At 45.7% G+C, this 22,979-nt stretch overlaps 1 protein-coding gene across 2 annotated transcripts in view; it reads left to right on the top strand.

Moving 5' to 3' along the window:
- Window positions 1–22,979, top strand: part of CRMP1 (collapsin response mediator protein 1) — a 211,069-nt gene that overhangs the window by 139,047 nt on the left and 49,043 nt on the right. For both annotated transcript variants that reach the window (XM_078678488.1, XM_078678489.1), the window contains exon 10: window positions 15,031–15,172. In XM_078678488.1, the coding sequence (XP_078534614.1) occupies window positions 15,031–15,172 (142 nt within the window). The remainder of the gene's footprint in view (window positions 1–15,030; window positions 15,173–22,979) is intronic.

Here is a 22,979-nt window from a genome sequence, read left to right as displayed (position 1 = left end):
ACAGTAATAAAATGAAAACACCATATAAAAAGGATCCCACACCAAGTTAATAAAATATGACTTTCTTTTATAAATAAAACAAGGCCCGCTATAATCAGGGAATATTGAGATAATGTACATTGCCCATCAGAATTGGGTCGTGTTCATGTGCATCATAATTGTGCCAAAAACACAAACTGCTAGCTGTGGATATGTGGCTGCGCTAGACCAGGACAAACTCACAAATTCAGGCCGACAGTGATGGGGCATGGGCCAGCTGCAGGGACCCAGTCCAGTTAGGTCCACTGTACGCAGTACCTTAAATCCTGGTTTGTTGAGCGTTTAAGGATCCTTGTCGAAGATGTGTTGTGCAGTCGAAGCAATGCATGGGTCCGAGATGCGGTGAGCCTGCAATGCAAGAGCCTGCATTGTCGCCGAGGATCCTGATGATGGGGCTTGCGATGCAAAGTCCGGTGTCTGGGATGCAGCGCACAGTTGGGCAATGCATCAGTTCTGAGGCACTGCGAGGCTGTGGTGTGGAGTCCGGCGTCATCGTCGAAGCTGCTGTTGATGAGAGATGCGAGGGCCTGTGCTGAGGATGCGTCGGGCAGTGGCAGTTTCAAAAGCGATGTTGGCTGCGCAGGCAATACAGGTCTTTTGACAGGTTCAACCCAAGCAGCAGCGGAGATGCAGCAGTTTGGCTCGAGGGTTGAGCTATGCACCAGAGGAGATACATCAATACCGCTGGATCCACAGAGGCTTGCAGAGCACCTTAAGCCCACTTCCAAGGCTCTAGGGCTGGGGTGGCACAACTGGGCAGGGTATACTCACAGAGGGCACAGTCCAGGTGCAGATGCAGGGTTGTTAGAAGCCTGTTATGTCCCAGGGGCTACAGGTCAGGAGGCTAGCCAACTAGCCTTTGAGTCACTCAGGGTTAGCAAATGTAGGTCTTGTCCTTCACACCCAGGCAAGAAAGCAGCAGGTCAGCACAGCAGGGCAGCAGTTCCTTCAGGGCAGCAGTCCAGCAGAGTGGCAGTACTTGTAGAATCACAGCAGTCCTTCTTCCTGAAAGATTATCCACATGTCCAGAAGCGTACTGAAAAGTTGGTATCGGAGGTCCAGTATTTATTCCCAGTTGTGCCTTTGAAGTAGGGAGAAGCTTCTAGAGGTATGCCATTGAAGTGTACAAATTCCCTGTCTTCCTGGCCCTGGCTGCAGACTAACTACAGGGGGTATGCAGCCCATTGTGTGGAGACAGGACATAGCTTATTCAGGTGTAAGGGGGTCTGGCTCTAGCTTCTCCCTTCCACCCTGCCAGTGATGGCCCATCCAATCACACCCATTGCATGTGGCTGTCTAGGAGGAATACACAAAGCCCAACTGCCAATTACACCCAGTCATGTGATTCATAGACAGGCTGCAGGCAACAAATGGCTAAGGCAAGAAAATAACAACTTTCTAAAAGGGGCATTTCCAAACTTGTAATTTAAAATCCATCTTCACAATAAGTTAGGATTTTGAATTCCAGTTCAATAGACACCAAACATGACTTGGCCACCTGTCCCCTTTTGGAAAATACACTAATAAAATGTACTAAGGTAACTTAAATTTGTTTTTCACTACCATAAGGCCTACCTCTTCAGGAGGATAATATTGGAGAGCTTTTCACTACCAGGACATGTAAAGCTTAAGGGTACCTGTCCTAATTTTTAAGTAAATTGCACCCTGCCATCTGAGCTGTCCAGGGCCTCCCATAGGGGTGATTTATATGTATAAAAACGAAAGGTTTGGGCCTGGCAAAGAGCTTACATAGTCAAAACAACAAAAGAGTGCACTTTCCTTGAGAGAGGAGAAGTCGGAAAAAGAATCACATTGGATTCTTTAGAAAGCCCTCACTCTACCTAGTTGGTGACATCCTTCGTCATCGGGCCCCACCAGGAAGGTCTAAAACCCCCCCAGTGTGCTTCGATGACAGAATTACTACAGAACAGGTTATTTTGTGTGTGAGTGATCAAGTGATGTGAAATAAAAGTGACTAGGTTGTGTCTAAAAGAATTTTATACATAGGCCAACCCAGCACGGTTAAAACAGAAAGCGGGCGGTTGAAAAACTGGATAGATATTTCAGCTATGCCATGCTATGTGCGGTCAACATGTTTCTGCCTATCTGGATGCAAACTTGCAAGGCATTCATCAGGACCAGTGTGCAGACCCCAGCGGTATGAGCGCGCTAAGGCTCACCCTGACCTGGTGGTCATGGTGTGAAAAAACAGGAAAAAATGCTTAGAACCTGCTGTGTGAGGGGTACCTGCAAGTGTTCGGCACCCAACAGCTATCTGAAAAAGAAGCAGACACAGACAAACATATATATACACATATATACACATACACAGGATCTTATGAAGGATACAAAGAGTTTTAAAATGAATTCTCCGTTCGACCGGGAGCCAATGTGCACGATGCAAAAGGTGCAAAAGGTGGGAGGTGTGACAATGTTTAGGGGTGGCAAACAAAGTGCGGGCGGCAGCATTCTGGGCCCGTTGCAGTCTCTTCGTGACAGTTTTATTTGTGCCCAGTAAGAGTCCGTTGCAGTAGTCCAGACGAGACAGGACTACTGATTGAATGATCACCTGACGAATGGGTGCAGCAAAAAAATACTAAAATGGGTTTCAGCCCGCGTAAGTGGCCAAAGCAAGTGCCTGCCACTTTTATTGCATGAAATTCAAAAGAGAGGGAGTTATCCATCAGGACCCCTAAGTTTTTTACTGAGTTTTTTGGCTGGGAGGGGGGGGACCCAGCGCAACGGGCCACCATTGGTCATCCCATTTATGCGAGTCTCTACCGAACAGAAGCACCTCTGTTTTAGAGGAGTTAAGTTGGAGATAGTTTGCTGCCAGCCATTACCATAATATTCTCCTGAAACCTCAGTTTGTCTTGACTGGGGTTTTTGGAAAAGGTGAATAGCAACTGCGTGTCGTCCGCGTAGGAAAGCATATTAATCTCCCGAGCCTTGGCCAGACGGGCCAAAGGGGGGACGTACACGTTAAAAAGTGTAGGGCTCAGCGCAGAGCCTTGAGGGACACCGCAGTTGAGGGGATGGGTATAGGTTGGTAAGGGGGGGGCATGGATCCGGAAAAAACGCTCGAACAAAAATGATGCAAACCAGTCCCAAACCGTTCCACTGACCCCAATCTCCCTCAGTCGATGGAGCAAGATCTCATGGGAGACCGTGTCGAAGAACGCACTCAGGTCAAGCAGCACCAACACAGGTCAAGCAGCACCAACACTGAGGTGCCGCCCTCATCCAGTGCCGCCCTCAGCTGCTCTGTGACTGCCAACAGAGCGGATTCTGTGCTATGCTTAGGCCGGAACCCGTTTTGCGGCTTGTCCAAGATCTCATTATCCTCCAAGTACTTGGTAAGGATGGTGTTAACATGGGATTCCATGACCTTTGCCAGGTAAGGGAGCAATGAGATGGGCCGAATATTCTCAGGGGCTGATGCATCCAGTGGGGGCTTTTTTAGGATCGGAACAACCTTAGCATGTTTCCAGGATTTAGGAAGCACCGCTGACTGAAGTGATCTATTAATCAAAACCCTCCCCTCTGTCAGGAGGCAGTCTTGGAACTTGAAAAAAATGTCAGGTTTAACAGGGGAGCCGAATTTCACCTTGTTGGAGATAGTTACCATGTCATTACAGGAGAGGGGGGGGTAGAACTTGTAGTCGAGGGGAGGAATCCGAGATAATGATAGAAGGACGCGGTTCAGGTACCACCCTGCGCACATCAAGGGTAGTATAAATACAGTCAATTTTATTGATAAAGTATTGGGCTAGAGCCTCACAATGCTGGTTGGAAGAGATGATATTATTGGTGTCTGCTAGGGGTTTCGTCATATCATTGACGAGAGAAAAAATGGTTTTGGAGTGATTGGAGCTCGAAGTGATTAAATTGCTTTAAAATGCAGCTTTAACCTTTTGAACAAATTTATGGTAGGCTTTGATCGCCAAACTATAAAGTTGTTTTGCTGTAGGGTCATAGGAGTGTCTCCAGGAGCATTCCAAAGATTTGCATTGTTTTTCTCTTGCCTTAAGGACTCATACCAGGCGTGAGATTTTATACGCTTAGCACAAGTCAGCCTTTTAGGAATGCAGCAGTCTAGTGTACTACTAATCCAATTCCTATAAACCTTATCCGTTTCCTCTAGATTGGTAGGCCATACCGGGCAGGAGGCTTTTAAGCTGGACGCAAACACAGAAGCGTCCAGTTTGTGCCACGGTTGTTTCATGGTGGAATGCTGGAGGATCTGAAGAGGAGCATCCGCCAGATTGAAACTCATATGAATAAGAAAATGGTCGGACCAGGCTAGTTGGAGAGGGACATAGGCAGTAACAGGATGGATGTTAGAAATGAACAGAAATGAACAGAATAGAGACGTTTTTCCTTTTCTATTAGAAAGAACACAATTGTAAATGTTAGCTCTGTGAAAGACACATGATACTCACTTTAACTTTCCATTTATTTATAAGCAATCCATTTATAAATACAATATCTGGGAGCTTCTCCGGTAGAATATTCAACATAATATTATGTTCGAGACATGTGGGCTGCTGAATTCATATCTGTGCATAGATCGCCGCCTAGTGTTGGGTCCGGATGATTGCACTTTGTTGTCCTGGAAGAGTCTTCGAAGTATCACGAGGTAGGTGACTCCTCCCCTGGACTACAGTGCGCAGGGGCATCCTTTCCATGCTCAGATTGTTTTTTTCCGCCATTGCGTTCGGATGCAAACTCCTATACTCCAACTCGGAATCGAAACAAAACTTTTCTAAAGGCCAAAAGGCCTTCGACTGCGTCGGTATTGTTCCGTTCGGTACCTCTCTACTCAATACAACTTTCCATCTCGAACCGGTCGTCGACGCGGGCCGCTGGGCCTTTTCGACGCCACGTGAGCTGACCGTCGATGGAAAGAAGCCCTTTCAAAAGGTGCCCCCAATGCAATTCAAAGTTCCCCCATACTGATAGACACTCAGTATGCAATAAGTGCCTTTCCCCAGACCATAGGGAAGAAACCTGCCCAGTCTGCGCCCAGTTCCGATCGAAAAAGACTATACAGATCCGAAGGGCCGCCATGCAAGAAATGCAGCGACGGGCACCGGAACCGGACAACATCTAGTCTACGCTCAAGACTCGGACCTAGAGATCGTCACAGTCGAGGACTACTCCGACTCCGACGACGAACTAACGTCGGGCCAAATCGTGAGTACAGTGCCCGCGACACCAATGATCAAAAAAGACTTTCGACAGCCCCGCCTTCCGGCCCGGCTCCAAAAACGAATCCGAAACCGAAACCTTCAGAAACCCCAGGGCCCAGAACCATCGCCCCGAAGAAGGTTCCAGAGCCAAAGAAGGTTACCGACCCAAAGATCGTCGATCCGAAGGGCGTCGCTCCAAAAAATGCCACACAGCCAAGGACTGTCGAGCCAAAGAAGACTGTCGACCCCGCAAAGGCCGATCAGCCAAAATCCGTCGACCCCTAAAATCGGTCGACCCGAACAAGGGCATGCAACCGAAGGGCGTCGAACCGAAGAAGGTCGCCGACCCAGCCAAGCCTCCGGTTCCAAAAAACGTCGACCCGGCATCCGGTGCCGTACCGAAGCCATCAAAGCCGGACAAACCTGTCGACCCAAAAGCAACAGCTCCAAAGACACCGGTCGCTCCCAAGGGGACCGTCGATCCGGGAAAAGGCTCGCACCCAAAAAAGCCTACGGAGCACAAACAACGTGTCGACCCGAAAGTTCCCGTCGATCCGAAACAACGAGTCGAGCCCAAATCAGGGCCCGAGCCCAAGAAATCCAGCAAAACACCAAAGGTCGTCGACAAACCTGCCTCTGTCGACCCTAAACGGTCCAAGCCTAAACCCAGGACTGTAGAGGAAGAACTATTCAACCCAGATCCATCCGAAGACCAGGCAAAGATTTACATTAACCCAGTTACTATCCTGCATAGGAAAAGGAGACCTTTGGACTTTGCTCCTGATTCACCTATCCCACTCAAGAAAAAGGACTTTGGCACTTCTCCCACTAGGCCCTCACTCCCTTTTCAACCTATCATGCCCTCCACACCACTTGCACCTACCTCACCTTCTAACCAAGATGACGATGAGGGGGACACAGGGTATGAACCACAGCCCCTATATGACTTTCCTCAAGATCCTGATCCAGAGGAACCCTGGGAGGAGCCAACAGACCCCTATGATAGACATCCTATCCCAGATGTGCCCACTTACTCTACTAAACCATCACCCACTGATGACACAGTAGTCTTTTACCAACTCCTAGACAGGGCAGCACAGTTCCACAACGTGGACATGCACAGTGACCTTGTAGAAGAGGACTTCCTCTTTGACACTTTCACAACTGCAGAGAAGAGTGTCAAAACACTTCCAATGCTAAAGGGCATCCTAAAACATGCACCTGACATCTTCAAGGACACGGCCAGGGCATGGGTAATCAATCCCAGAATGGAAAAAAAGTATAGACCGGCCCCTACTGACCCCACCTATATCAAGGGTCAACTGCCACTAGACTCCCTAGTGGTTGCTAACACACGAAAAAGGGCCAACTCCCAAACTACAGGGGAAGCACCTCTCCCTGATAAGGAGTCCAAAATCCTAGAGGCTTCCGGCAAAAGAGTAGCTGCAGAAGCATCCAATTCTTGGAGAATAGCTAACACACAGGCACTACTGGCTCGTTACGATAGAGCACATTACGATCAGCTAGAAACCCTTATGCAACATTTGCCAGAGCCATTTAAAGCACAAGCAAATGATCTCATCCAGGAGGGGAAGTTTATCTCCAACACCTCCATTAAATGTGCACTGGATGCTGCAGACACCGCAGCTCGGTCCATCAATGCTAGTGTCCTTCTCCGCAGACATGCATGGCTAAGGGTCTCCGGCTTTAAGAATGAGGTCCAGTCCCCCATTCTAAACCAACCAGTTAACCCTGACTTTTTATTTGGTCCCGCGGTGGACACCATCTTGGACAAAATGAAAAAGGACACAGAAACAGCTAAATCCATGGGTGCACTGCAATTTCTGCAACATAGGGGCTCCTTTCAGCGCTCCTCATATAGAGCAAACACACGAGGAAATGCTTCACAAACCTCTACCTCCTACAAAGGTAACACACAAGGTTCCTTCACAAAGAACACAAACAGAGGTGGTTACAGAGGTAACAATCGTAAGGGAAGGGGGCGTGGCGGCAATAACACCAGAGCCTCCGCCTCCACAAAACAGTGACTTCCTTCCGCTGCCTCCGGAACACTTAACACCAGTTGGAGGCAGACTACAACAGTTCCTACCTGTCTGGCACGCTATCACCACAGACAGGTGGGTAAGAGAAATTATCCAGTCTGGTTATTGCCTAGAACTGACTTCTACGCCACCAAACATACCACCCAGACATCGTCCTATGTCCATGGAACACATCACCCTACTTCAACAAGAGGTGAAAAGCATGCTGGAAAAGGGGGCCATAGAGCCAGTCCCTTTCCATCAGCAGGGGACAGGAGTATACTCCCTATACTTCCTTATTCCCAAGAAGGACGGTTCCCTCAGGCCAATACTGGACCTCAGGCCCCTAAATCAATACATACTGTCGGAGCACTTCCATATGATCACTCTACAACACTAGACCTCAAGGATGCGTACTTCCACATACCCATCCATCCAGCTCACAGAAAATACCTCAGATTCACAATACAGGGGCAACACTACCAATTGAAGGTTTTGACCTTCGGGGTTACCACGGCTCCAAGAGTCTTTACAAAATGCTTAGGCACAGTAGCAGCGCATCTCAGAAGGCAACACGTCCATGTGTACCCTTACCTGGACGATTGGCTAATTCAAGCAAAATCGTACCAAGAGTGTGCAGCACACACGTCACAGACAATCCAGTTGCTGCACAGCCCCAGCTTTTCAGTCAACTACGCGAAATCGCAACTGCAACCTTTCCATATACAACAATACCTGGGAGCCACTATAAATACCTCAGTGGCAAAGGCATATCCAAACACAGCAAGGATAGCCAGCATGCAGACACTCATTCGCAAATTCCAGCCACAACACTCCCTGACAGCTCAAGTCTTCATGCAGCTCATAGGCATGATGGCCTCCTGCATATTCATTGTCCCCCATGCCAGACTTCAGATGCGCCCATTACAGGAATGCCTTGCACGGCAATGGAACCAGGCTCGTGGACCTAGTGTTGGTGGACAGTCGCTCTCACAACTCTCTGCAGTGGTGGAACCCACAAAACCTTTCCAAGGGGTGACTGTTCCAAGAGCAAGTTCCACAACTAGTACTAACAGCGGACGCATCACTAACAGGCTGGGGTGCCCATCTCCTCCAATACACAGTACAAGGGCTCTGGACCAACAAACAGAAAAAATGGCATATCAACCGACTAGAGTTGCTAGCGATATTCCTAGCCCTAAAAGCCTTTCAAAAATACGTGTACAACAAGACGTTGTTGATCCGGACGGACAACATGACCGCAATGTACTATATCCAAAAACAGGGGGGGACGCACTCTCCACAGCTGTCCCATCTGGCGCAGAGCATATGGAGGTGGGCGATCCCAAAAAACATCTTTCTACTCGCAGAACACCTTCCAGGGAAGGACAATCAGATTGCCGACCTGCTCAGCAGGCACAGCCAGCAAATACACGAATGGGAGATTCACCCACAGGTTCACCAACCATTCTTCGAGGAATGGGGTCACCCAGAGGTAGACCTGTTTGCCACAAAAGAAAACTCCAAATGCCAGTACTTTGGCGCCAGGTTCCCACATCTGCAGTCACTGGGCAATGCGATATGGATGAACTGGTCTGGCAGATTTGCGTACGCTTTTCCCCCAGCACCGCTAATCCCGCTGGTGGCACGCAAACTGCGGCAACACTCGCTCACCCTGATCCTAGTTGCTCCCACATGGGCGAGACAACCATGGTACACAACGTTCCTAGAACTTTCAGTGGTTTCTCATCAAAGACTGTGCCTAGCACCCCATCTTCTGACTCAGAACCATGGAGAAATAAGACACCCAGATCCCAATCAGATGAACCTAGCGATCTGGCTCCTGAGGTCCTAGAGTTCGGATACCTCAACTTGCCCCCAGATTGCATGAACATCATTCGGAAGGCAAGAAAACCTACCACGCGCGCGTGCTATGCCACCAAATGGAAAAGATTTGTTATTTACTGTAACAATAACCAAATCAACCCATTAGACGCTTCCATACAAAACATTATATGCTACCTGTTGCATTTACAAAGATGTAACTTAGCATACTCTTCCATACGACTACACCTCGCTGCTATAGCAGCGTACCTTCAGAACAGGCAACACCTTTCACTCTTCAGGATACCAGCTATTAAAGCATTTATGGAGGGCTTGAAAAGAGTGATCCCTCCAAGACACCCTCCTTCCCCAGTCTGGAATCTAAACATAGTGCTTACCAGACTCATGGGACCTCCTTTCGAACATCTACAATCATGCGAATTGCAATTCCTTACTTGGAAAGTCACATTCTTAGTTGCCATTACCTCACTCAGAAGAGTGAGCGAATTGCAAGCACTGACAATTGAAGAACCATTCATGCAGGTACATGCTAATAGGGTAGTTCTTCGAACAAACCCTAAATTCATACCTAAAGTCGTATCAAACTTCCATATTAATCAAGCAATTGAACTGCTGGTATTCTTTCAGAATCCACAATCAGTAGCTGAAAGAGCCCTGCACACGCTAGAGGTCCGAAGAGCTCTACTATACTATGTGGACAGAACAAAATGATTCAGGAAAACAAAACAACTGTTTGTTGCTTTTGCACCACAACACAAGGGAAATCCTATTTCAAAGTCAGGAATAGCCAGATGGATAGGTAAGTGCATTCAAATATGTTATCTAAAAGCTAAACGCACTCTAACAGTCCCCCCTAGAGCACACTCTACACGGAAAATGGGGGCATCCATGGCTTTCCTAGGAAATATTCCACTAGAAGACATCTGTAAGGCAGCCACATGGTCCACCATACACACTTTCACTAAACACTACTGTGTAGAGTGCAAGCAAAACAGCTGCTGTAGGCCAGGCTGTCCTCAAAACTCTTTTCCAAACTGCTGCAGCTGGCACAGGTGGCCACCGCTAGAGGAGATACTGCTATTCAGTCTATGCACAGATATGAATTCAGCAGCCCACATGCCTCGAACGGAATATGCTACTTACCAGTATGCATCTGTTCTTGGCATGTAGGGCTGCTGACATTCATATCGCCCGCCCTCCTCCCCGGCGCCTGTCGCAGCTGCAGCATTATCTCTAGCATGGACATCTCTTACTTTCCTATCTCTACCTCTGCCACAATGGCGAAAATCAATCTGAGCATGGAAAGGATGCCCATGCGCACTGTAGTCCAGGGGAGGAGTCACCTACCTTGTGATACTTCGAAGACTCTTCCAGGACAACAAAGTGAAATCATCCGGACCCAACACTAGGCGGCGATCTATGCACAGATATGAATGTCAGCAGCCCTACATGGCAATAACAGATGCATACTGGTAAGTAGCATATTCCCTATATGGAGGGACACTAACATCTTCCTGCTTCCAAGGATGATAGCAAACCAAAGGCGACACATTCGTCTTTTTTAATTGACGTGTATCCCTCAGGTGGACTACATTTTATGGAGCTTAGCAGTGTGAGAATCTCACAGTCTTGAGACTTAATTTACAAAGCATCAGCTCTGCCTATTCCACATTGTGGACACTTCAGTAATTAACAAAATAGTGCTACATGCGGAATTTACTGAATATTAGGCTTATCACTAGTATTTGGGCCAGGTATTGCACATGTAATAATATAAACAGGTGTCTTTGTAGAGCTCACGTTTGCCAAGAGGGGTTTTCTAGATACTAGTGGTAGGTGATGGAGGGATGTTTATTGTTATCCAACTGACCAGTACTCATTTTATTGGCCTCAGAAGGATAAAAGGTTGTGTGGACCTTCGCAATTAGAACTTGTGACCAGAAGGTCAATCGTAGATACCTGCAGTGAATACGTTAATCCATTGAGCTATCATATCTGACTGAAAAGGGTCTGACTTTTAAACAGTTTATATCATATGAATGATAATTCTCACTGGTTTATCTAACCTTCTACTGTATCTAAGTGCCATTTGCATGATTCATAAAAAGTTACCTAAATTGTCTCTTACCTCATTGCTACACATATGATATTATGCTATACCACACATATGATATTATGCTAAATTTGAAAACGGAGAATGTATCAAGAAAAGCGACATACATTAGTTATGCCTTGAACACTAATTGATTTGACGCAACTTTAATTATGTATTTAGGCAGCATAACGCCACTGATGACCGTGTACACTAAGAATATATTAAATGCTGTGTTCACTGTGCACCCCCATTTTTTGCTGACTGGTACTGGTGGTAACTGACTATGACTGTACCTGGGCTCTGTCTAACCAGGCCTAGGGCCAGTGCTATTTTGAAAACACATGTGAAAACACCCACATGCATTAGGGTACACTATATATCATGGTACAAGCACAGTTGGCATGACCTACCCTATGAGTCCCTAGTGGATAATAGAGCAGAAGGATTTAAACGACCTATAAGTCCGTAGTATATAATAGTGCATGGGAGTTGAGAGGACAGCAGCCCTTTCTGCACTTTCATGTGTGCACTGCTGAGCACCTTAGGTCGTTTTAAAAGCAGCCCTTTGTTGCAGCACTGTGTTTAAAAGTAAATTCACAGCATACTCGACTTTGGTGGTAGGGGCACTTAAAAAGTGATAATCCATAATATTTGTGCATTTTCATAACCCCCAAGGTCTCCCCTAGTTGCCCCAGGGGCGTCAGGTCATGTAACTATAAGCAGGACCCTTATAAAATATATTTTATATGCCCCGGTGTTGGAGAAATTGCACTTTTCATTTACCCCATTGTAGATCCCCAGCCACATAGGATAACATTGCAATAGTTCATGAACACACAAACATTGCTAGGAATTAAGTAAATATTATTCAAGGAATTAGGAGAATTCTAAGGATAAGTCCGACAATATGCTATTGTTGAATGTATCCTAAATTATACAGAAAAGAAGTTATAAGACTTTCTTATCTGTAAACCAGAAATCACCCATCCTGCAGTCTTCCTGATTGGTCAGAGTTAACAAGATTAGCCAGGCTGCATTGATGAAGTGATAAGTGGCTCACGCAGGGAGAGATGTTCTGTGGAGAGAGAGAGCTCTGCTACTCAGGAATGCCAGAGTAGGGGGGAGGAGTCATAAAGTATGAAGCTTCAAAGGAGGAATAGGACAGGCAGGGAATGCCAGGCCCATCTACTACCATCCCCTCTGACACAGCCTGATGGGTGTTTAAGGAAGGAATCTGCAGTTGTTAGTGGTTGGAGAGCTATGGAAATGAGCCTTACTGAGAGTTGGTTTAGTTAGCTCTTCATGCTCTGCTGAGATTTATCATAGCATTTGTAAAGCACACTACATACCCATGAGGATCTCAAGGCGCTAGGGGAAGGGGGGAGCTGCTACTGTTCGAAAAAGCCAGGTCTTGAGAAGTCTCCTGAAGGTTAGAAGGTCTTCGGTCTGCCACAGGCGAATGGGGAGGGTGTTCCATGTCTTGGCGGCGAGGTGGGAGAATGATCTGCCGCCAGCGGTCACTCTTCGGAAGCGGGGGATGGTGGCGAGGGCATGGTCTGCGGAGCGGAGTTGGCGGGTGAGGGTGTAGAGGCTGAGTCGGCTGTTGAGGTACACTAGACCGGTATTGTGGAGTGCCTTGTGTGCTTGGGTGAGGAGTTTGAAGGTTATCCTCTTGTTGATAGGGAGCCATTGCAAGTCTCTCAGGTGGGATGTGATTGCGGCGGGGTATGTCGAGGATCCGGCATGTGGAGGCATTCTGGATGCGCTGGAGCTGTTTCAGGAGTTGGCCGGGGGACTGTAGAGTGCATTTTCGTAGTCCAGTCTACTGCTGACGAGGGCCTGGGTGACCGTCCTTCTTGTTTCAGTGGGGATCCACTTGAAGATCCTGCGAAGCATGGAAAGGGTAGAGTCGAGGATGACCCCTAGGTTGCATGTGTGGTCGGTAGGTTTAGGGATGCTCCTAGTGAGGTCGGCCATCAGGAGTCATCCTAGGCCGAGGACCTCCGAGTTCAGCTTCAGTCGGCTGTTCCTCATCCAGTCGGCGACGGCCTTCATTCCTTCGTGGAGGTTGGTTTTGGTGGTGTGGGGGTCTTTGGTGAGGGAGAGGATCAGCTGGGTGTCGTCGGCGTAGGAGATGATGTTGAGGTCGTGCCGTCGTGTGACGTGGGCGAGCGGTGCCATGTATACGTTGAACAAGGTTGAGCTGAGGGATGAGCCTTGGGGTACGCCGCAGATGATCCCGGTGGCTTTGGAACAGAAGGGGGGGAGGCAGGCGATCTGTGTTCTGCCGGAGAGGAAGGAGGTGGTCCAGTCCAGGGCCATCTCTTGGATTCCTGCGTGTTCGTAGTGTGCGGTGGCAGACTGTGTCGAAGGCGGCTGACAGTTCTAAGGGGATGAGGGCAGCGGTTTCTCCATTGTCAAGCGGGGTCCTGATGTCATCGGTGGTGTCGATGAAGGCAGTTTCGGTGCTGTGGTTGCTGCAGAACGCGGACTGAGTTTTCAGCCATGTTGAATTTTGGAGGAATAGTGTTTTCTGGGAGAAGATTATGCCACACTTTGAAGGAAGTGGTCTTGCTCTGGGGTGTTGCCTTGCACCTCATTGGACAAGAGCGTTATCCTGCTTGACCCCAGAGAACACTGAATAAATATGGGAGAGGTGCAGAGCCTCTGAGATCTGATGCTTGAAACTAAGAGACAAAGGATTGCCATGCTGGACCCTTGATTTGCACCACAGGCCCTACATTCTGACTGACTGTGCCTGTTACACAATCTGGAACTACAGCCCTATGGATGTACCTTGCTTCTAATGGATTAAAGAGTGGACTCCCTGCAGGCTACAGGATAACAAAGCTCACCTGGAACATCATCACCAAGATACCGTTGCCTGGAATGCGTCCAGTGGATTTGTAACGGTTTTGTCAAGGTGCATTGTGGGAATAGTGGTCGCAAACCTTCAAGGACCATCTTGGAGATTCCGGAACCTGGGATTGTGTTTTGGACACTTTGGCTCTCAAGAGAAATTTCAGGAACAAGTTTTAGAAGTTTGTAGCAACTTAAAAAAAAATGCTCCATAAGGTGACCGACTCAACCATGAGAGCCAAGACAGCCACCTTCAACCGGTACCCGGCCCAGATTCCAGATTCATTCCGCTGGAGAGCTATGGAGGTCCAACTTCCAGAGTTTCACCGAGAGTTCCCTGAAAGTCAAGCCTGCAAAACCTCACTAAATCTGGGCTATTGAAGACCCTCGAGAGACCCTGGCGAAAAAAGATCTAGAAACGTTTCTAAGTCCAAAGGTAACATTTTGACCAGGGCCTCCCACTCAGTGTATCCGTGCAGGGCTCCATCGCAGTTGGCCTGAAAGTCGAACTTTGTCCTGGTCAAGTTCAACCAGATGTCCCACAGTGGCTATAAAAATTTAGATCTCCGGTTTCCTACATTGGATTTTTGTCGCTTTGGAGTCATTTTAAAGATAAAAATACTTCCTATTGTTATAAATTGGTGTGGGATTTGTATTGTGTATTGTGTCATAATCATTCACTGAATTGATGTTATTAAATGCTTTACATACTTATCTCCGATGTTAAGCTTGCCTGCTCACAGCCAAACTACCAAGGGTTGAGAAGGGGAATAATTTACTGAGATATGTTTTGAGCCCTAGACCGTGTTAGTGGCCTTATTGCAAGTGTTAGATTCATATTTAACACTCCTAATGACCCACTTTCCAACAGATGCTAAAACCAAAAATGGGATATTGTTTAAAACCTGTATCGTGAGATTGATTATTAAAAAAATCAGCATGTTTTAATTTATTTCAGCGGTGACCTACAGGTGACAGGCAGTGCGCATTGTTCTTATAGTACAGCACAGAAAGCCATAGGAAAGGACAACTTCACTTTAATTCCAGAGGGAGTCAACGGAATTGAAGAAAGAATGAGTATTGTATGGGACAAGTCTGTAGTAAGTATTTTATTTGTACAATGAGGTCTGAAAGTAAGCTTTTGCGCCTGTAGTTGTGGATATTTTAAGTAGGGTTACTCAAAAACAAACATTTACTTATTTTAGACAATATTTCTGAATTGAATGTTTAATCTTTCTTTATTTCGATTGATAATTTGAACATTGAAATCCACAAATAAATTGTAAATATCTATTAACCAATAGGATGAAAATTCTAAGGGTAAACATAGAAACAATCAATAAAACCATTATTCTTGCTGCACATTGCTTCTTAGTCTGAAATTATATTGTAGGGACATCAGAGTCTACAGCAGAAGTAAACTGTTCATATTGGTCCTTATTTACAATGGTAAATGCAGACATAAACAAGTTTTTACCCATTTTATGTCTACCAGGAATTCACAAAGGGATTCCTGGCAGGCATAAACTAATTAAAGAGTGCAGAGATCCCTGCCACAAGAACAGAGTTCTTTACAACTGTAAATCCCACTCTACAGGTGGGACAATTGTTTTTTTTAAGTTCTTGAAAGGAATGGTTAGCCTTGGAAGTTAGCAAGTACTTTTTTTGGGCATTCATAAACTCTTCTCAATCCCCTTTTCCCTCTAGAAATGGTCAGATTTTTTTCTAGTCAATTCTCTTTGAGGGTGGGAAGGAAAATGGATCATTCTCAGATTTGTTGGGGGTGTAGTGGAAGGGATGACACCAATATATATAACATTTTATGGCAGAGAAAAATATGTGCTTTTGCTGGGGGATCCTAATTACCCTGTGTTGAGTTTTCCACTATGGAGAAGCTGCAAAGTAAGAATGGAATCCCAATGAAAATGTCACAAGACCTTCCCAGGAATCTGCATTAAAACATGTGCCTGGTGCAGCTTTCCATGTAGATTCCTGGGAACATTTGTGAATTCCAGAAATTCATAAATCTGCTTATGGGTTTTAATATTTCTTTAAGAATCAAGCCTTGTCTTCATGTGGTCTGTAAAATCATACTGGATTAAGGTCATGCAATAGTGAAAGGGGATGATAAAATGAGTCAATAATAGTTCTGAATGACACCATAGTTAACTTATGCAATACATCCCAAAAAATTCTTCCATTTGAAAATCAGGAAAAGAAGCAGGGACAATATGTGACAGTAGCATCAAGACCATCAAAAAAGGTAGTGAGGGGCCCATGTGCATAGTAAATTATATGGAAAGAAACAGGCATTGATATATGAAAAATAATAAATAATATGAATGTTAAATGAGGGGTTTCTGGAAAAGAAATACTACTTAAAAAAATATACTACTACTGGATAAGGGAGGATTACACCAAGACTATAACAATATATATCCAATCCTACATAGATGGTACCTATGTGGAGTGTGGAAAAAAGCACGGTAAGAAGTAGAAAGGTGCATATTCACCATAGTGTGTTTGAGAGGTAGCCACATTTGAGTAATAAAGAAAAAAGTATAGGTGAATGTAAAATAAATTATTAAGAATAATGTAGTGTTTAGGTGTGTGAGATCACTTCTGCAATTTACCATGAGCTCGGAAAGTATAGACATGCATAGACAGTATAAGGTGCATCTTTGTCCTGGGTTCTAAAAAACACAATCTTACATCTCCACTGTGAAAATTCTCCATGTCCGCTAATCTCTAATTTGGGTTATAGTTACATCTACAGTGCAAGGTTTTAAGAGGGAGCTATGTTAAAATATCCTACATTGTTAGATGATGTTCTCCTTACCTCCACCACTTCTAAAGCACCCCTCCATGTCACTGGAGGCACTTGCTGTCCCTAGTTCTAGTATTTTTCCTTGAATGGAGAGTATGACCATTATCAATGAATTCTTTTCATAATCCAAGTCTTGGAAATGTTGTTTTGCCTGTTGCATTCTGTCAAGTATGAGCAGTTGTGTCTTGAAAGTAGCCTGCACTATTATTCAATGAAAGTCCAACCATATACAATAATAGTTCATGTGAGAGATGGTATATCAGCACTGACTGACTGATCCTCACTGAATTTCAAAACTGTAAACTCAAGATGTGGGCGATCCGGGTGATTGATGTCTTAATTTAAATGTTCTTTTTTTTAATGCTTCATAGAGCAAATTCTAATTGTTATGAAGGTTTTATTGTATTGTATGTTATACTTTTTATTTACTATTATATGCTGTGTAAACATTTACCCTGAGAGTTGACTTCTAGTGGCCTTATGAACGTGAACCTTAAAAAAACAGTGCTGCAGTTCAGAACTATTATTGACTCTTTTAATCATTTCCTTTCAATTTCCCCTGACCTTAATCCCAGCTTTACCAAAATGACCAATAGAGACAATGAGCCTGATTCACAAAGAGATATTGTTTGTTAAATTAGTTCATGCATTAGTGAGAGGCTCTCAGACTGTCCGCAACAATTAGTGTTATCACAGTTTCCTTTTGGTACCAAAGCATAAATCATCTGGAGTTATTAAAGCATACATCATAAATAGTTTCTTTAGTATTATGCTGGCACCAACACCCAGATTGCAAGGATTAGTCTCCGGCCATAGGAGTTGTCAGACAGATCTCTGGTGATGTCCACAGCTTCCCATTTCCAGTCTGCAGCTACATGTTCTCCACAATTATTGTGTATGCTGTATGCACCGATTTTGAATACATCTTAGGATGCTGAAATGGGTTGATATTGTGAAATGCACAATGTGCTAGGCCTCTGTATGTGTCTTGTATTGTATTTATTCACATTTTCAAATTCTAAAAAATTAGCTGTCTTTTTCTTATGTAAGTTGAACAGATTTGAGTTTGATTGGTGATATCTATACAGTGATATATATTTAATCATTGTAACTGGGCATATGAGGAGTTTCGCAAGACTTCCATTAACCATAATATAAGCCACTTTGCCATATTTCTGACGTAACTAAGAACTAAATGTGGCTTTGCCCTCACTATTAATGAAGGGGAAGCCCTATATTTTAAGGATGGTGATATAAATTTGGGAAAAGCATTGTTTTGGCTTATATAGTTAAAAGGTCTATATTGAAATCAAGTTAGTTTTGTCTATGGACCCATTAATGAGGGAATTTCTGGGGTATTATCTGACTCCCACTGCGTTGTCATCCAGTGATGGCAAGCAAGCACATCCTTTCACAGATAATTGTGGTTCAACTCTCTCATGTTTCATGGAGACCGAAGTCTGTTGGTAAAATTACAGCCCAAATGTGTCAGGTGTGCGGTGTGCAAAATTGGCATTTTCCTCTTTCAAATTTATGTGAAGTTACAGGAAAATTATGTGAAATGATTGTGTGCGAGGTGATTATACTGTTTTGTCTTGGTATCTTGTGTGAATTCTCTACGTGACGCCATATCTTGTACGGTAAGGGGCCTATTTATCAAAAAGTCACGCAGCGCAACTTACCACCTTGCTGCAGTGTTCTGAGCGACAGTGAAAGGGCAGGAATGTGCCTTATATGAAATGATACAGCACATTCCTGTCTTTACCAAGTGCACATTCATAATATGCTGCCTAGCCCCAACGCATGCATCCTTGCACCATGGTGCAAGGGTGCCTGAGTTGTAAGCAGGATTGTTTTTGTGCAGGAAGGAGCACCTTCCTGAACAAAAACAATCCCCTAGGCCTTTTCCTCTTTCCATGTGTGCTGCATATTGCAGCACACATGGAAAAAGGAACAAATGAAGAGAAATAAACATATTTCTCCTCATTGTGCCTCACCTGGGGAGGTGTAGCAGTTTTGGCGCATTCCAAGGTCTACCACTGATTGCAAATCTGAGAATGCTTCAAATTCCACGGGTGTTGCGTGGGAACACTCATGTACCACCCATGGAACGCCCCACCTCCCCCTCGGACAGAGTAATGCAACACAGCGATTGGAGCTTTGCTGCGCTACTCTGGATTTATGAAGCCACTCAGGGATTTATGAAGCCACTCACAACCAAGCAAGGTAGCTGCATCTCGTATGCACCCTGTTGCATGGTGTAAGTGCAATGCAACTAAATGATAAATATGGCTCTAAAGTTACTTGAGATATGGACAGGAGACAGGTTCAAGCAGCAAATGTGTGATTCGAGGAGAAAATGTCTATCAGTGAGAGATTTTCTAGTTGAACCTGTCGGCAGTGAGCAAACCCCAAGCTTAAGCTAATGAAAATCTTACAAAATGCTGCACATATTGCCTACCAATAAATTCAGAGAATACCCTAGAATACCCCACAGTAATACAAAATATGCTAATTGCTTTTCTACAGTGTCATTATGGTACAATATTAATTTTCAAATTACATATTCTGGCTTTGTCTGTGGCACTTCCACTTTGCCCACTTGTGTCCTAATATTTTTCGGTTAAAAATAAACATATATAACTATAACATAAAGAAATCAGAAAGCTAACTAAGTCCATCTACAACCAGAATCTTAACATTCATAGGATACTTTTTAGCAGCGGGTTCTATTCCCTCTTTGTTGGAAAACGAGGCAGCATCTGTGAGGCCTGCACAAATAACATCACTACATTTGGCCTTCACTGGGAACCAAACACCCAATTGTAGCACCTGACTCTCAGAGGGTAGCGTTGCAGAGCAGTCTGAGGCTTACAAAAGGGAGGTGGTGTGGGCTAGTAATCGCCGTTTGCAGGTGCGCAAAATAACACTCAATAATTGATTGTCCAGTCTGTACTTTGCTTTATAAAAGTAAGAGTATATTTATTAAACACACACACGACTCAATACTATGCACCAATTTACAAATATACATAAGCTGTTGGAATTACTTTGTGACATTGCATAACATCTCCACCCCTCCCGCAAGGGGTGTGGGGTCTAGTACCACCACTCCCATGTATGCACATCATCTTGCCCCCAATGCAGTTAGTGGATCATAACCTGGAGCCAGGGCCCTGTGCACAGGCACCATCCCAGTGGCGACTCACCCCAGTACTTCAACCAGCATTTAAAATAGGTAACCCTGCCTTGGTGACACACAACCCTGACCGAGCATTTCCTACCGACCATAAAGTAGGCACCTCTATATCTTAAGGGCTAACAGTCTGGGTTCTTCACCTACGCGCAGCAGCAAGAATACATGTTTAAGCATCACTTTAGAGTGACATTACTCATAACATTTGGATATCATTAGAATGCATGGCAATTACAGCCCCTAAAGGCATCACAGATAAAATCACAGGTTTAAGTAAATACACCCTAGCAGGAATGTCTAGCCACTTAAATCCACTTTGCTTATGACTCTGCCTTAATCATGTACTTCACATTAAACACATTCACTTCAGTCCCTCTATAAAGAATAACATTAGTAAAAGCATTTGTGGTGCAATTACACCTCTTCACCTCCAGGGGATGCCTTCTTCCAGACATGACATGAGGCACTTTTCGATCACCCTCAGCCGAAGAACAAAAGTTGCAGCCCCAAAGGTTTCAAATGCATGCTGATCCCTTGAGGGGTTATTCTCTCCAATCCCCAAGACACTTAGGGTGGGACTTTCCTCTTCGTGCAGGGGGGAGACTGCGTTTCTCTAGCAGCTCCCCCAGCACCTTAATACATGTGTGGTGGTGACCCCGTTCTCCTGGGGCCACCATAACCCAAGAAAACGCTGGGTTGCCCTTGCAGGCAATTATGGGCTGTGCCGCATAATTGATGAGCGGTACAAAAGGGGGTGGTGATGGACGGAGCATCTGAATCAATCAAACACTCACACCCAGTCAAAATATCTGGGTTTAATCCATCACCGTTCTTTAGCCCACTCTGCCACCCCAGTTCAGACATGGCTATATGCAAATCAGTCTGACCCTGTGCCTCATGTGAACAGTCCAGCCCGAACTGCCAAGCCATGTCTTCCCTTGACCGGAAACAAGCTTCCGAGGACCGTTTTCTGGCATTCCAGCCGTCTTCAGCCCGGCTTGCTTGAATCCAGTGGCAAAGTGAGCAAGGGACTCATGTCTGAGCATACCCTGCAACACTTATGGCGGCCAAAAGCGGTACAAAAGGGGGTGGTGATGGACAGAGCATCTGAATCAATCAAACACTCACACCCAGTCAAAAGATCTGGGTTTAATCCATCACCGTTCTTTACACCCACTCTGCCACCCCAGTTCAGACATGGCTATATGCAAATCAGTCTGACCCTGTGCCTCATGGGAACAGTCCAGCCCGAACTGCCAAGCCATGTCTTCCTTTGACCGGAAACAAGCTTCCGAGGACCGGTTTCTGGCATTCCAGCCGTCTTCAGCCCGGCTTGCTTGAATCCAGTGGCAAAGTGTGCAAGGGACTCACGTCTGAGCATACCCTGCCACACTTACGTGGCAGGGTTGGCTCTGGACGACCCAAAAGCAGTACAAATATGTCTTTGGACTCTGCAGAATACTTCTTTTCACATCTACTACACTGGCCTTTAGTGCATGTCTGTAATCTGTAGGCCTTGCGGAAGTTACTCTAGCCATGGGTTTCACCTCCCCATAAGGGAATAATGAAGTGAAAAACACAGTAAAACACATTGACTTTCCCTGGCATGTTTCTTTCCAGTGTATAAAGCCTATTCCATCTCACTACCCAGTTCTGCATAGGTCCTCCCACACCATTCAGTTTGTACATGCTCCTGGACTGCGAACGCTAGGAATCTCCCCTGCGCAGCCCTACACGTGTGCACACGCATGTACACATGTGTCTGCATGTAAGCAGGCCGGCATACTCTAGCTGATGCGCACAGCCTAGTAATGCTAGGGGGACACCAGTAAAATCTCCATGCAGTCTCCTTCATTATGAGTTCACTGTGGGTGTCCCAGATTATGAGGCTCCCCCACAGTAAAAGCTCAACAATTAGGTGCTCAAAAAGCGAAAAATCTGGGCGGCCCCTAGTGTCAGAACCACCTTCTAACACTCTTATATAATCTTCATTTTTATATGGGATACATTCACCTTATTACTCCTTTACTAATCCGCAGTTGTTTTCCCACCGTCTCAGACCTTTTCCGTATGACGAATTTGCAGCTACCACCAATTTAACCGCATGCGTGCGGTGCAGATTTCCGCGCTGCGCTGCATTTCGCTAAAACCCGCGGTTCATGACGAGCTCAGCTCATCATGAGTGTACGAGAGGTGTACCTCATGACGAGCTGAGCTCGTCATGAGCGTCAAAGGGGTTAACATGCATTTTAATAATTTTTTTGCCATATTTTACCAATTTATTTTGCATTCAACCTTCTACCTGCCTGCTTGCTGCTGAAAGGCGGTATTGTGCTGCAAAGCTGAGTGATTCATTTATTTTAATAGCGCCATATCGTTTCAGCGTTTCAGAGTTGCTTTACTTTGTATTTGCATAGCGCAAAGATTCTATAGCGTGTGAGCATTTAATTATTTATTTAAACAGCGCCAGGACTCATTAGCATTTCCCACCGCCTGGTCACTGCTTCACCGGATGCTTGCTTGGTCGCTCCTTTACTTTCCTGCATCGTGTAATTGACATCGTGTGTTATCGGCGCCCTGCTCTGCCCTCCCCTCCATTTTGGCTCTGTTACTGTTGTTGTTGTTCCCTTGAGCCCGCCACGCCTCCCAGCTGAGCCGCCCTCGCCCCTCCCCCCCTCCACTACCCATATATGACAGTAGTTCCCGCGCGCAGCGATCACGCGCAGCGACCGCGCCCAACCCGCGCCGAAGGTGCGCCAAAGGTAAGCCCGTCTACGCCCGTCCGCGCCTGGACCGCGCCCAGCGCCAGACCCCCTGCCCCTCGCGCTGCCCATCCCTCCCGCATTACCTACGATGCTGCCACCCTCCTAGCCCTTAACCCCGG

This window comes from Lissotriton helveticus, chromosome 2_2 (genome assembly GCF_964261635.1).
Source record: "Lissotriton helveticus chromosome 2_2, aLisHel1.1, whole genome shotgun sequence".
Taxonomy (NCBI): Eukaryota; Metazoa; Chordata; class Amphibia; order Caudata; family Salamandridae; genus Lissotriton; species Lissotriton helveticus.
The sequence above is the reverse complement of the archived record's forward strand: the minus strand, read 5'-3'. Positions and strand labels throughout refer to the sequence as shown.